We start from the raw sequence: 15,357 nt of genomic DNA on the forward strand, positions 1-15,357 counted from the left end.
GCATATCCTCAGTCTGCCTACTTTGGCCTGCTCTGTTCAGATTAGAGGATCAGCACACAGGACTTGGAGACTGATGGGATCTGGAACTAGTGGGACATGCTCAGCAGTAGCTTATGAAGGAGTGTGGCCAGGAAAGACCCACCAGGAAGCTTGGCCACCTCACTGAGGGCCTCAGGCCTGAGAGGCTAGAACTCCATACCAGACAAGGCTATAGACTTGTTCCTGCAGGCTGTAGGCAGTTCAGGGATGGCCAGAGGATGGATGATGGGAGCCATGAAAACTAACCTGGGTCTTAGCTGGTGCTGGGTTGGGAGAAGAAGAAACCTTGAAGCATGCCTGCTCTTGGGAGACACCTGCTCTCCCCAGCAGACTGAGATGAGATCCTGGGCAGGATGTGGTGCTGTGGGGTGGCCGTCTATGGCACGGAGAAAGGGAGTATGTAGTGTTGTGAGGTATCCACCAGAGACGACTCCACCGTTGGTTTATATCAGGAGAAAGTCTTTATCAGTCACCTGGCAACTACACTGGGTGTTCAGGACTAAGTGCAGGCCAAGCCTTTCTCAGAGTGGGGTGCTTGTTTGTTTGTTTATTTGAGAGAGAATTTCACTGTGTAGCCCTGGCTGGCTGTCAGGGTGGGCTTTTAACCCCAAAAACCACATCCTGGGTTGACACACCTCGGTTAGCAGGAACAGTTAGCCAGAAGCAGAACTGTAGAAACCAGAAGCAGGGTTAGCACATTCGGGGACTTTCCCAGAACTGTGGACTCTGATAGGTGAGGTCTTTTTTCTCAGTTCAGGAAGTTCAGATTTTGCTGCTTGTCTGCTGGATTTTAAGGCCTGGATGGTATTTCTGTCATGGAGTCAGTTGTGCTAAGACCATGGGGCTTGCGAAGGTCTAGGGGCCTGTTACAATAGGGCTCCAGAAGTCACTGTATAGGCTGTGACCATGGCAAAGGCCACAAGGCTCCCAGAGGGAAGCTGCAGGAGTAGGATACAGAGAGGTGGGTGGGCCAGGTCGGGAAGAGGGGTCTCTGTGGAAACAAGTACTTTGCAAAAGATAGCTAGACAGAAGGATCTAGAAGGCAAAGGACAGGGTGGGACTTGAGAAACTGTGAGGATGGAGGAGTAGGAAACAGCAAAGATGGCAGTGAGGAGCCAGAGCTAGGGACATAAGTCCTGAAGTTAACCCAGTTTGGCACTCACAGCAAGGGCGGGCAGTTCTGGGAGGGGAGGGCCGGGCTTGGAGTCCATGGGGCAGACATGGTAAGGGGCGTATCCAGGTAGGGTCCCTTTTTTGTGGGTTACATTGTATCCCCACCCCCAAAGGAGTCTAGTTTAGTAGTAGGGGATCTAGTTGCAAAGTATTTACTGCCTAGACTGTGTGAGGCTAAGTTCAGTTACCATCATCGGAGGACATATTGTGAACATGTCCTCATTTGGAAATGGGCTCTTGGTCATTGAGTTACGATGAGGTCATTAGAGCAGGCCCTGATGCAGTGATAGTGTCCTTCTAAGAAGAAACATGGAGGGGTTGGGGATTTAGCTCAGTGGTAGAGCGCTTGCCTAGGAAGTGCAAGGCCCTGGGTTCGGTCCCCAGCTCCGAAAAAAGGAAAAAAAAAAAAAAAGAAGAAGAAGAAACATGGACACACATGTAGGGAATAGGATTATGGTAGTGGAGACTGAGACAGGATTCATGGAGTCACATACCCAGGAAGCCCCAGGAACCATGGAAACACTCCTACGTCAATACAAAGAGTCCAGGCAGGCATGCGCACTTTGATTTTGACCTGGAAGACTGAGATGATGAACTTCTGGGCTGAAGCTACTCAGCAAGTGGGCCTCTGTCCCAGGCTGTGTGAAAGTGGCAGCTCGGTCAGGGACAGGTGCCCAGCATGGGGAAACATAGGGATCAGGAAACCTGTGGAGCAGGAGGCCTGTGCCGTTCATCAGCATTGTGATGGTGGCCTGCTTTCCTTCTGCGTTTGCTCTCTGATGGCGGAGGATTTTTGTTTTTTTTCCTAGCAATTTGTTTTTTCTTTCCTTGTAATTCTCTCCAGTCAGTTATCGTATCAGTGCCTGGTTCCTATTTCCTGGGCATCAGGGGTTACAGAAATGCATTCTGGGACAGCCCTATCTTACCTGCACCTTATCTTTCACTGCTGTCCTGAGCCTACACTGGGTGGTGTAAAAAGGCTTTCCTCATCCAACACCTATCATTAAGGGATCTATGATGTCCAGCGTCTGGTCTAGGAGCCGTGTATCCTAGGCCTCAGGGAGTGGAGATCCCTGCACTGAGTGGAGCTCTGGCTCCTTTTTTTTTTTTTTTTTTCTTTCTTTCCTTTTTTCGGAGCTGAGGCTGAGGACCGAACCCAGGGCTTTGCACTTTCTAGGCAAGCGCTCTACCACTGAGCTAAATCCCCAACCCGAGCTCTGGCTCCTTGACCACATGGTACAAGTGGAAGGTTTCCTTTTGAGTGCTCTAGCATCCTGGCTTCAGTGCCCTGAAGACTCCTGAGTCTTGCCTTTTCGTGGCTCCGGTAATAAGGGGGGGGAGGTGGCTAGGCCAGATGGAGCTGGGATCTGGTTGTGCCAGCAGCTTAGGAGTATGTTTAGAAACCATGTAAGTAAGCCACAGGTTGATCCACTCTGGCTTGAGCAAGCATGATAGGTGCCTCACAGCCATGAGGGGTTTCTCAGAGTCAGGAGCATCCAGCTTCTTCTTGGAACCACTGAGAAACATTCCTCAGGAGAGGTGTGTCCTGCCTTTGGTTCAGGTTGTCCCCATAAGGCTGAGCAGTGCTCACTAGTCCTAAGAATGAGAATCAGAGAGACCGGGAAAGGGCGGTATGACTGGGTTTGGGCTCTAGTATACATCATATAGGTTCCCACAGCTCTGAAGTGCAGTAGGGACTGTACCAGTGTCACCCTCTGGCTCTCTCTGATTATGGCCTTTTGCATTCCAAGCCACTCCTTAGCCGCAGCTAAACTGTGAGTTGATCTAGTGCAGTGGCCCCTGCCTCTCCCTCCTCCACTTCCTGGTAGACATGCTTCCCTGCATTCTTGCCCTGACTTACAAGTATCTGGCTCTGGTAATGTAAAGACTCACCTTTGGGCAGTAGGTGGGCAGTTCTGACCACCTAAATGCCACTGACTGAGCAGCGACAGTTTTGTCTGAGCATTTTCTTATGAGGTCTCTAATGGACCTCACCCAGAGGATGTGGTAACATGCTAGACAGTTGGAGACAAGCAGTGTCCCTGGCATTTTACACAGCCCTGGTATAGAGGAGTATCCTTATAGTCTTGGAGCTGTCTGTCACCCTGCTGTGGAGAGGCCCTTTGTCTCCATCCAGCAAGGGACTTGCAGGGAAAGTTTGGGGGTTTGTTGGTGGTGGTTTTGTTTCGTTTTGATTTTTTGAGGTGGGCTATGCTGTAAGCTAACCTGGAATTCACAATCCTTCTGCCTTGGCCTCCCAGTTGCTGGGGTTACAAGCAAATGCCACGACAGACAGTATGTGTGTTATCTTGAAGTTGAACTCTGAGTTCTTGGGGACTGAAGGGACCTTAGCCAACAGTGGAGATAGCACTGAACCACATAGCATACATACATAGACTTCACAGATGTATGTGAAGAGCCAGAGTGGGTGGGAGAGACAGTAGTCACAGACAGACACAGTGCCAGACAGCAGTGGCAGCTGCAGTCTCATTGCTTCTCAGTGCAGGATTTCTACATATTTACGTTTTACTATGACTGTATTGAGAATGTGGCACAACCCACAGCCATGCTCCTACAGCAGTCCTGTCCCTCCTCCCTCCCCTCAGATAGCTGTCACTGAGTGCCAACTTCTCCATTACATGTTCCCTGAATAGCAGTCCTACTCTGGCTGTGGAGGTGTGTCCTGGTCTCATCCTGCTCCTGAAACTATGTAGACTAAGTTGGCCTCAAACTTACAGTGATTCTCCTGCCTTAGCTTCTGTAGTACTGGGCTTAAGGTGTATTCTATCACACCCAGCAACTCCTACCTTTGAGGAGACTGTTTCGGGTCTCAGATCCTGGTCTTAGGTCCTCACGGTGTCAGAGTTCATTATCCTAGTGTTCAACCTAACATGGCCTCAGAACCATTTCCTGTCAGAATTGGCCTCCTGTAAAATTTTTAATGGTTGAATGTATTTTCTTGGTCAAATTTTAACAAACGGTTAGAAGTGAAAGGAGAAACAGCTGGGCACCGAGGTACATGCCTGCATGGTCCCAGCACTCGGGAGGTGCAGGGCGAGAGGATCAGAGGTTCAGGTCATCCTCGGCTGCGTAGTGAACTGAGGCCAGTTATGAGCTGCGTGAGATCCCGTCTTAAAGAATAAAAGGCAAACAAAACAAAACCAGAAAACCCTTGAAGCAGAACATCTTTGGACAGAGCTGTGGGTGTGGCTGTGCAAGGGTGGTTCAGATAAAACACCTCTGGCTGTGGAGGGGACTGCAGCCTCGTTGGTCCGCAGAGTTACCTTGTGCTGCCATTGGGTGGCAGGGTGGTTGCTTTGCTCCTGCTAGGCGCATGTTGGTGGGTATGGGGTCAGGGGTTCCTTCAGAGAGGCTTTGTCTTCTTGGCTGAGAAGTGAGTGGGTAATGCCTGGTTTATTTCACAGGTTCTGCCTTAGATCTTCGTCTTAGTGACATAAACATCGCGTCCTTAGATAAAGACTTAGAAGAGCAGGACCTTGGACTGACAGGTGAGTGCCGAGCTCAGCTGCCCTTTTGTCTCCATGCATGCTGCTTGGCTCACTGTGGGGTTGGAGGAGGCATCTGCTGGGACCCTCTTCTTAGACTCTCCTCCTCGCCTCTGCCACTGGCCTGTATGGCTCAGCTTCCTGCTGCTTCCTCAGTTTACCTCTGTGACAAAGCAGCCCCTTGTTGGACTTGGCCAGGGCCTCTCACGGGGAAACAAGTTGTTTTACTTCCATGTGGCATAGAGGGAGGTCCCTGTTACTACATCATTTTCTTCATCCGGAAAGTTACTTTCTCTCATTTCAAAAGAAATCGACTCTTAGAGCCCTGGTGGTTCTGTGAGGACCATACTAATGAGTTCCTGGCTCTACCAGGACCACTACCAAGACACTCTTGAGTTTGGGGGTCTGATGACTGCACCCCTCTGGGTGTTGGCCTGGTTCCTCTGATGTGACCCTACCCCTAGGTATCCCTGCTATGTAGCTGCCTAGTTACTGACCAGTAGGCTTACGGGCAAGTGGTTCCATGACAGAAGCCCTGCCTGCCCTTGTTCACTCAGCCTCCCTCCTCCCACCAGGTCCCAGGTCGCTGGCAGGCTCAGCACCCGTCACCATTCCGGGCTCCCTGCCCCGCTCGCCATCCTTGCACTCGTCCTCATCCCTGTCCACCTCCCCACTCAGCTCGCTCTCCCAGTCCCTGTCGGGGCCACTCGTCTCCTCGGCCATGACGCCCCCCCAGCAGCCACCACCCCTCCGGTCGGAGCCGGCTACGCTGGGCTCTACAGCCTCATCTTACAGCTCTTTAGGTGCGTGCCTGGGCGTGGGTCCCTCCCCGCCGGCTTTGGGTCCTGGAATAGGCCCTGTCCAATCCAGTCCTAGGTGTTCCTGACTGCAGAACTCCCACCTCTGTAGATCTGTGTCTTGAGAGGAGCCACTCCTCCGACCTATGAGACATAGTCGGGTGGAGGAACATGTCTACCATGGATAGCTAGCTGCCCACAGCTGGGCATTCTCACAGCACTCCCAATCACAACCTTGCCAGCTCACTCGGGGCTCTGAGCCAGCCATACATGGAGCCACCTTAGGGTCCCCACAGTATACCTGGGATTTATTGTGTGATGCAGGCTGTGAGAGGAAGCTGGTGTGACAGAGCAGCGGGACTCTGTCTTCTGCTCTGATATTTTTACTAAGAAGTTATTACATCTGCTGTGATCTGTTATATCTCAGAACGTGCCCACGTCTGGATGTGTCCATCTTAACTGCTAGTTAACATACTTGAGTGCCCTCAGAACTAGAGCACTGTTGAACCTCCAGGATCTGCTAAATAAGGACTGCTAGGGCTGCTCACTCTGATCTTCCTGAGCCTCATTTAGGGGAGCAGCCTGGAAGCTGAGGCTTCAGCAGTCATAAGCAAGTGACTTACAGGGTACTAAGGTGGGTGGCCAGGCCAAAAGGGACAGAAACGTCTGCAGGCACCTCAGCCCTTGGGTGCAGCATGAGCTTTATCATCCCTGTTTCTCCTAAACTCAGGTTTGAACGGCGTCCCTGGGAGCATCTGGGACTTTGTTTCTGGCAGCTTCTCTCCTAGCCCATCCCCCATTCTGAACTCTGGCCCTTCGGCTTCCTCAAGTGCAAGTCCAAACAGTGCTGAGCTGGCACGGGTCAGGCGACAGCTGGATGAGGCCAAGAGGAAGATCAGGCAGTGGGAAGAATCTTGGCAGCAAGTGAAGCAGGTAAGCCTGGGGAAGGAGGCTGGGAAGGCAAGGGAAGAAAGGGGGTTGTTTACACAGGCAGGGCAGGCGAGCATGTGGACCGCCAGGCATAGCCGCCTCCTACATGATGTCTTGGGTTTCAGGCCTGTGATGCCTGGCAGAGAGAGGCTCAGGAGGCCAAGGAAAGAGCCCGTGTGGCGGACAGTGACCGGCAGCTGGCCTTGCAGAGGAAAGAAGAGGTGGAGGCCCAGGTGAAGCAGCTGCAGGAAGAATTAGAGGGCCTGGGTTTGTCCTCACTGCCAGGGCTTCGGAGCTTGGGTGATATCAGTGACATCCCTCTCCCCAAGCTGCATTCTCTCCAGAGCCAGCTGCGATTGGACTTGGAGGCTGTGGATGGGGTGAGTCCTGCCACATAGTAGCTGTCACTTCAGGGGAGGGCAAAGGGGACTAGCTAGTGAGGGGCCTGAGACCTGCCCAAACATTGCTTCTCCTTCTTCCCTGGCTCCTTGCATGGACTAGTTGGTGCTTCTTGAATGTGTCCCATTGACCAGAGCCAAGGTCCCACCGCCACATGTACTTTTGTCTCCAAGATACAACCTCTTGGCCCCTTAGGCCACTTTCAGCCACAAGATCCCACTTAGTACCTATTGAGGGTACCCTGCTTCCAGCCTTGCTTGTGGCTGTAATGACTGCCTCAGGACCCTGTTCTCTGCACACACCTGTGCCTGTGCATGTGGTACAAACACACACTCATTCTCACACTCACACTCTGGGCTGGGGGCATCTCAAGTGTCTCCTACTAACTGCTTTCCCCTGTGGGTCCTTGGCCAAGTGTCCATCACAGGCCTGTCGCTCAAAGGATTGTGGCCCAGTGTTCTGATACCATAGTATGCTTGGTCTTACCCAGTGTGATCTGCATAGCCTGGCACCTTGACCTGACTAGGGGCAGCAAGGGAAAGAAGGACAGACACTAAAGGACCAACACGTGGACACAGAAAAGCTGGGAGCAGGTGGGCTGTGTCAGCACTGACTGAGCCATATTAACCACCTCCGAGACCCAGAGTCTTGGTGTTTATTATGTACAGCACACAGAGTAGGACCTGTAGGCGAGCAGTCTCAGACACCCGAGAGGAGGAAAGTGCATGTACTTGCTAGTTTCTGCACACACTGGTCAGCTTTTAAATTCATCCTTGGACCAGAGGAAGGCTTTGCTGATTCCACAGCTGGCCTCTGTTGAAAGGCTTTGGTCATGTCTGTGTCAGCTGTACACATCCACTCAGGACTTCACTTGCTCTACACATTCAGTCAGGGCCACCTTGGGTCCCCACACTTACCGGCCTCCTCTTCCCCACAGGTGATCTTCCAACTCCGTGCCAAACAGTGTGTGGCCTGCCAGGAGCGGGCCCATGGCACTGTCCTGCGGCCCTGCCAGCACCGTGTCTTATGCGAACCATGTGCAGCCAGTACCCCTGAGTGCCCCTACTGCAAGGGCCAGCCCCTCCCATGGTAACCAGAGCCAGACCCATTCCTTCCCTGGTGAGCAGTACAAAGACCTGGGCATGCCATGTGCCACTGCATCGGAACTTGCCTCCAGAGCTCCACGCCGGGATGTGAGTTCATGCCCACTGTCAACAGCCTTTCATAATACTTTTCTTCCCTACCATGTCCCACCATCGGTGTCAAGGTATTATCAAAAAACCTTTGAAGCACCACCAAACCCACTGCCTGTCCCTAGGCAGGTGTGGCATGTTTTTGGTGCCCCCAGTCCTGAGGCTGCTGTGGCCAGGCCAATGGGAGGTCAGGCCTTGTCAAAGCACTTTGTAAACCGAGGAATTAGACGTTATAAATTGTATAAGCTGCTTTCTAGGTCATGGTTTTTAATATGCGATAACATGAAGCTTTATAAGTATACTGTGAACTTGAAGTTTCCTATCAGTTTGTGGTTAACTCATAGTAATGGTAACTCTGTTAGATTTCATATTCTGAAACTATTTAGGAAAGGAACATTTATCTAGTAGTGAAGAACTAGAATTTTTACATTTTAAAATTAAGTGCAAACAAATAGTATTTATAAGCAGAGAGTGGTTATTGAAAGACACATATACATTTAGATGTTCTTAATTTTATGGAAGGAACTAATTTTCCTAAACATGTGCTGGTGCACATGTAGGTGGAGTTTTATATTCCAGTATCAGAGTGATATCCAGAACTGTCACGCACTTATGTGATCCGTGGCCACTTCCAAGTGCCTGTGCCTTGCAAGAGAAGTGAAGAATTGGTTCATTGGGTTTTCTCTTCTCCCTCGAAAGACAATTTCATGCTAATGAAAAATGCAGCAGAGGAATCAGACGTTCAGAGGAGTCCAAGGTCTACTCGGGGAGGAGCTGTGCTCTGATGTCCTGTCTGTAATGGCAACGGTGCTTTGTGACCTCTGCGTCGCCTGGGGCGCCCCAGCTTGTGCTGAACAAAGGGGCTGTGACCCTGAGACTTGCAGTCTGCGGCACTGTGACCACCCTCACCTCTAGCTGATACAGAGGTGCCCGGCGGCACGAGGCCATGAGTTTAGCACACATCCGGTACCTGAGCTGCACACCCAGACACTACTGGAACTCATCACACGACCAGCAACCACAGCGTCGCTGCAGTTTACCCATCAGCTTCCAAGGCGAAGGCAGGGGCGCTGCTCACAGCTTGGCCCATGGCTCAAGTTCTGCTGAGACTTCAGCCCTCCACAGTAAAGACTGGGACTGCTCCTGGAAATCTAGGGAGGAGACCTCTGTCCAGGTGATCCCTGCCCATGGTGGCAGACCTAGACAGGGTAGGTATCCTACCTGCAGGTTCTGCCCAGGCCTCGAAGTGGTTCTCCTTCCCTATGGCTTTGCCAAAGACTTTTAATAGCATTTTTTAAGTGCAAAGTGACTAGATAAAACATTTTTATCAGTGACCAAATTAGAATGTATTTAATATAGTAGGAAATTTAAAAGCATTTTTTAATATAAGACAGACTGGTAGAAAAAGCCTATCATTTTAAAGGAAATGGATCTTCAACATTCCACAGCTAGCCCACTACTTAATAAGGTAACTATTGACCTGATTTCAGTGACTTTTGTTTTTTAATTATAGTGATAATGATTTATTAGCTCAATACCTAGATCATGTGTATTTTGTGCTACTGTTACCATGGTTTAAGATTGTTTATTTTTATTCATATTTATGCACTGTTTCCCATGTCAGGCCTTTGGTCTCTGTGGTAACAGGACAGTGTTTGTGATTGGTAGCTCATCTGAACAATTTCAAGTTGTAACAGTAACAAGCATTAAGCTTTAGATTGTATGTAAACTACTCTGGTTAACTCCTCCTGGGCTGACATTCCAGGCTGAGGCTGGGGCAGTTATGGCTGGGGAGGCAGGAGGTAGTGCACACTGGGCCCCATCCCATGAGGGGAGCTTCCCCAAGCATCTGCTCCTCTGGAGTCAGACTGCGCTCTGAGGACAGGTGCGAGGGGAAGACCAAAGAACTTCCCAGAAGGGGCCACTTCCCATCTATTCCAGACCTCTCATGAGCCGAGGCTTCTAGGATCTACCCTGGGTGGGAAGGGCCAAGAAGCGAGAGGGGGGCTTAAGGCCCATATGTGGGTAATGGAGGTGGGGCCATGGGTCTAGGAACTGAGACCCACCATTGTCCTGATGCCTGTTGTCTTCTAACTCTCTAGTGTTAAATAGTGACAGTAAATGATAGTGTCGAAGTCTTGTGTACCTGGTTGGCAGGCCTCCCCGCAGTGTGGATGCGCATGTGGAGTAACTTATGGAAGCCTTTGTGTGCATTTGTTCTCAGAAATTAGTTGAGAATGTTATGTGAATGGGATCTTCTTAACCCAGATGGTCATATTTATAATACATACCCATTACTTTAGTGAATTGTTAAAGTTGTTAACATTTGTTTAAATTTTTTTACAATAGCATTTATGCAATGGTTTACAGAAGTCATGGAGTTATTTTTTATGAGTATGGAATTAATTAAAACTTCGAATCTTTATTTTGTCTGGATCTTTGGGCACAACAAAGGCTGGCCAGCAGGTCCCTCTTGTCAGTGATATTGTCTGGCCTAGAAGATGCCAAAAGAAGCCATGTCCACACCACACCAGTTTGGTGCACTCTGCTGAGACCACACTTGGCCTCTCTCTGAAAAGACACTCAAGGCTCAGAACATTTCTGTTCTTCATGGCCGCCTGGCTCACAGGATGTTCCCTCGTAGTCCTGGGTCGCCCCGCAACTGCTCTGAGATTTCACCTACCGGGAGCTGCTGACCCAGGAGCTGAGAGTGGGTGGTTTCTGCCAGAACAACAGAGATTGATACAGATCTGCCCCAGAGCTGCAGGCCCAAGTGTGGCTGGCAGCTTACCAGGGCAGGCAGACTGACCTGTGGGCTGAGTGTGTGGGATTCCATGCTGTTCGAGCAGACTTGTCAGTCTTTGTACCTCCCGTGACAGCTCTGCGTGTGCCTAGACAAGAGTGCCAGCCTGGTCAAACCCTGGTGGGAGCTATCGAGACTAGGAACCCACTGTAAACTTCCCTCTGTCCCCAGACTCTACCTTTCTGCAAATGTCCAGAGTCTCAAGCCCCAGGCCCTTGGAATCTCCTGCCAGCTGGGTGGGGTGGGTTTCTCCTGGGACCTTTAAGTAGCCAGCATCCTCAAAAAGTGCCCTCAGCAACTTCTCATAGCCCTGAAGGTGGAGGAGGTAGGAGGAGTACCTGGTAGCATAGGAAAGGGGACCCCCCCACCCCGAGTGTGCACCCACCTGCGGTGTGATCAGCTCGTCCGCCAGGTCCTGTTCCACCTGGTCCCAGCGCTGCTGCAGGGCCTCTGACAGGGTTGGATACACTACAGACCAGCAGGAGCCACACATTGTAGTCTTACCTATCCTCCCCTTCCCTGGACCCACCCCTACCCAGAGGCCTACCTAACAGAGAGTGGGGATGGCAGACAAGAGGGGTCTCAAATGTCAATGCATAGACGCAGGTGCTTGGTTCAGACACGTGGGCCAGTCGGTTGGTCTTTCCACAGGTGAGCTCCACCTGAAAAGAGAGCCTCAGTGGCTGGTAGAGGCAGGGGGTTGCTCTCTGCCACCTCCACTCCCTATGGGCCTCACCTTGCTCTGCCGGCTCCGGGAGTGACAGGAGTCCCCATCAGTCATCCACATGCCCTTGAAGGTGTTGTTGACGATCTCCCACTCATGCCAGATGCTGGGGGAAAGGGAGGCAGCAAAGCAATGATGTGGGGGCCTAGGGGGCAGACTTACCACCGCCGCCCAGCCCAGCTTACCCAAGGATCCCGCTGTAGGCGTTCCAACGGAAGGTCTGCTCATGCTGGGTCACGTTGTGGAAAGGGCAGAATTCATACTTGTACCTGGGGGCACAGGCACATCAGGGCCTTTGCGGGCTAGACCCACTCCACCCGCCAGCTTGCCTGCCTGCCTGGCACTCACGTGGACTCCACTAGGCTGAAGCACTTGCCAGCGAGTCTGAAGAGATGCGGGGGCCCTGGGGGAGAGGAGACGGCATAGGTGTAAGTCTCTGCTGCCCCTAAAGCTAGAAGCCAAGGCAGGCAGGGGGCACTAAGCATCAAGTTCCTTTCCCTGTATGATGGGGAATGTTAGAATATGGCTGGCCTAATTCCTAGGGACTGGAAAACTCTCCAGACCACAGAACTGCTTGTCTGGCAGGACACCCATGCCTGTTCCTGTGGAGGAGGCGCTCAGTGTCTGTCTAGGCTGTCCATAACCTTCCAAAACCTAGTCACAGACTAAAATTCTAGATCCACTGGTAAGACTATCCTCTAGCCGAGAAAGGTCTGTTGGAGTGTGTGTATGTCTGTGTGTCTCATGAATCACCACAACCAGCTGAGAGTTTTTAAATTTTCAGTTAAAATATTTACATTTAATGTGACAACCATGGAGGTTTAGAATTTTAAGTTGGTGTGGGGTTTAGTAACATATGCCTTTAATCCCAGCACTCGGTAGGGAGTGGCAAGCAGATCTCTGAGCCTGAGGCTAGCCTGATCTATGCAGCAAGTTTCAGGCCATGCAAGGCTACATAGTGAGATCCTGTCTCAAAAATTATAAATTAATGAACTGGATGTGGTGGCACACACTTTTAATCCCAGCACTTGGGAGGCAAAGGCTGGCAGATCTTTAGGAGTTCGAGGCCAGCCTGGCTTACAGAGTAAGTTCCAGGACACGCATCGTTAACACATCGAAACCCTGTCTCAAAGAATGAAAAAATTAAAAAAGAAAATCTAGGGGCTGGGGAGATGGCTCAGTGGTTAAGAGCACTGACTGCTCCTCCAAAGGTCCTGAGTTCAAGTCCCAGTAACCACATGGTGGCTCACAAACATCTGCAATGAGATCTGATGCCCTCTTCTGCTGTCATGAAGACAGCTACAGTGCACTTATATATAATAAATAAATCTTAAAAAAGAAAGAAAGGGGGCTGGAGAGATGGCTCAGCGGTTAAGAGCACCCGACTGCTCTTCCAGAGGTCATGAGTTCAATTCCCAGCAACCACATGGTGGCTCACAACCATCTGTAAAGAGATCTGATGCCCTCTTCTGGTGTATCTGAAGACAGCTACAGTGTACTTATATATAATAAATAAATAAATCTTTAAAAAAAAAAAAAAGAAAGGAAGAAAACCTAAACTGCAACCTCATAAAGAAAGGACTGCTGTACCTCTCAGGCCCAGCTTCGTAATTCATGTCTCTGGTCACATGCTCCAACTGGCTGCTCATTCACTCAGAGGCACAGTCAGTTCTTACGCCTTGATCTTCTTTATTGCAGCCTCGACAACCAGAGCCAGTAGCAGGTCTTCCTCGTCCCTGTCTCTAGCTACTTTATTGTCATTCCTGTCTCCACCTAGCTGTTGTATGATATCCTCCCAATTCAGGCTGAGTGGCTTTCACTTGGTGTTCCTGCTAGGACAGGTCCATTGATTCTCCTGCAGGTTCTGTAATTTAGGAAAATGGCTGCCTTTTTGAGGAAGTACGCCAGGGACTCAACCTAGGACCTCAAGTGCATACTCTGAAGTTCTGGTGACTCTGCTGTTCCTAAGCAAATATACCTTACCGCTGATGTCAGACAGGTTGAAGTGAAGGAGCGGAACAGACACTATATGAGAAAAATAAGAAAAGGTGGGGGCTGGAGAGATGGCTCAGCGGTTAGAGCACTGACTGCTCCTCCAGAGGCCTGAGTTCAATTCCCAGCAACCACATGGTGGCTCACAACCATCTATGATGGGATCTGGTGTGTCTGAAGATAGCTACAGTGTGCTCATAGACATAAATAAATCTTAGAGAAAAAAAAAAGTTGGGGTATTTGCTACCAACCTCACAAAAAATAGGATGATTAGTAACAGTTATGCAACCAACAGATGTAGCTGAAACTGACAAGTTCCTCTAAAACACAGGGTTGCCAAGAGTGGCTGTGAGGAAGCAGCACACATGTGAAAGCAAGCATTTTATTGCAACCCATCTCCTCCTATGCCGAATAACCCTTCAACCAAGTAGGCTTCTCTCAACCCTCTCCCCACCTCTCCATCCTCTCTCATGCCAAGACTGTCCTGGAACAAGACTGTGTAGCCCAAGCCTGGTCTTGAACTAATGATCCTCCTCCCATAGCCTTCCAAGTGCTGGGATTGTGACAGTCTTGTGACAGTCCATGTACACTCTCTACTCTTTTTTTTTTCTTTCTAACATTACTCTCTACCAAAAAGTTAAGTAAATAAGTAAGTAAGTAAATAAATCTGCAGTACTGGGTTTCTGGCAACATCTGGCCCCTCCTAGCCAACCAAGGAAGGTACAAGCTAGTTTGGAAGACTGGAGAAGTCTCCACATCCTATGCGTGTGCACAATGCGCACACACACACACTGCGATGGTAGCAGTCCTGTGTCTATCAGGATTGTCCCAACACTGCCCTCAAAACAGTGTTACCTTATAAAAAGAGAAGATGATAACAGTTGAGCCTGATTGGTCCACTGCTGGAGGAGACTGGTAAATGCTCTCCGCAGCTTCAGGAGCCCCAGCCGTGGGCTACCTCTTCTCCAAGGGATCATTACTACAAACCATCGTGCCCAGCACACCTCAGATAGTGGGTCATCAAATCCCCAGAGTGCAGCTGTCAGCTAAGTCTTCATGCCCAACACCCCTGCAGCTCCTAATCGGTCTAAGCACCTATGGAAAGTGAAGACTTTAGTATCACAAGTTGGAAGTCAGCTTGAGTCTACTATGAAAGTCTCTTGCCTTAAAAACACAAAAGTTAGGGATGTAGCACAAGGCTTGAGAGCTTGCTTGTCTAGCCCTAGGTAATCGCCAGCTCTGGGAGCGAGAGGGCATTGCAGTTCCAGTGTATACTCCCAAGCATTTAAAACACTCAAATTTGACGAATATGTAAGCCTCCAGCGAGTACATTATTAAAGTCCTTCATCCAAGGCACCCTTCCCTCCTGAACAGAGGGCTTTCTTCGGCCCCCTCAGTCAGCACCTCGGCCAGCTCCGCACCCTCCCGCGCTCACCAGATACAGCCGAAGGCTCTCTCTTGGGCTGAAGTCGGCTTGCCTGGGGCAAGAACGGGTTATTCAGCCTATGGAACAAAGAAGGTCAGGAGAGCCAGCCACGCCCGGCCCCCAAGCCGCAGGACCGCGATGGGCTCACCCGAAAGTGTTGGGCTCCTCCACCACCTTCATCTTCCCGGCATGTGTCGGCGCAGGCCCTGCAGAGAGCGAGGCAGTGAGCTGGAAGCAGAGGCGCGGGCGACGCCGGCGTGCGGGGGGTTATGCGCGTGAAGCCACTGACCCTGCGCCGCGAGCCCCAGCAACATCAGGAAGCCAGTCAGCCGCCCCGCCATCGCTCCCAGGGTCGCACGGTCACGTGAGCGACAG

The 15,357-nt window shown here is 50.7% G+C and overlaps 2 protein-coding genes across 21 annotated transcripts in view; one reads left to right on the forward strand and one right to left on the reverse strand.

Annotated features, from left to right (window-relative positions):
• The window catches only part of Unkl (unk like zinc finger), a 45,865-nt gene extending 35,403 nt beyond the window's left edge, over nucleotides 1–10,462 (forward strand). For 5 of the 17 annotated variants that reach the window (XR_015630507.1, XR_015630509.1, XR_015630510.1 and 2 more), the window contains 6 exons: nucleotides 4,638–4,721; nucleotides 5,294–5,521; nucleotides 6,246–6,448; nucleotides 6,571–6,825; nucleotides 7,782–8,037; nucleotides 8,598–10,462. Coding sequence is in view for 9 of the 17 variants with exons in the window: in NM_001430172.1 (NP_001417101.1) it covers nucleotides 4,638–4,721; nucleotides 5,294–5,521; nucleotides 6,246–6,448; nucleotides 6,571–6,825; nucleotides 7,782–7,937 (926 nt within the window). In the remaining 8 variants the exon portion in view is untranslated. 17 annotated transcript variants of the gene reach the window in all.
• Nucleotides 10,422–15,340, reverse strand: Gnptg (N-acetylglucosamine-1-phosphate transferase subunit gamma). Of its 4 annotated transcripts, none has more exons than NM_001100493.1 (11): nucleotides 15,272–15,339; nucleotides 15,131–15,188; nucleotides 14,992–15,059; nucleotides 11,913–11,967; nucleotides 11,750–11,833; nucleotides 11,577–11,670; nucleotides 11,388–11,502; nucleotides 11,226–11,308; nucleotides 11,019–11,150; nucleotides 10,847–10,928; nucleotides 10,422–10,758 (listed from the first exon to the last, which is right to left on the reverse strand). In NM_001100493.1, the coding sequence occupies exons 1-11, from the start codon at nucleotides 15,321–15,323 to the stop codon at nucleotides 10,661–10,663; spliced, it is 921 nt and encodes a 306-aa protein (NP_001093963.1). In that variant the 5' UTR covers nucleotides 15,324–15,339; the 3' UTR covers nucleotides 10,422–10,660. The 4 variants fall into 4 exon arrangements, with proteins under 4 accessions (NP_001093963.1, XP_087426341.1, XP_087426342.1 ...); XM_087570215.1 differs by having other exon boundaries at nucleotides 10,440–10,758; nucleotides 13,155–15,059; nucleotides 15,272–15,340; XM_087570216.1 differs by lacking the exon at nucleotides 14,992–15,059 and having other exon boundaries at nucleotides 10,440–10,758; nucleotides 15,272–15,340.
• Between the last annotated feature and the right edge of the window lie 17 nt (nucleotides 15,341–15,357).

Source organism: Rattus norvegicus, chromosome 10 (assembly GCF_021556685.1).
Source record: "Rattus norvegicus strain SHRSP/BbbUtx chromosome 10, alternate assembly SHRSP_T2T, whole genome shotgun sequence".
Lineage (NCBI taxonomy): Eukaryota > Metazoa > Chordata > Mammalia > Rodentia > Muridae > Rattus > Rattus norvegicus.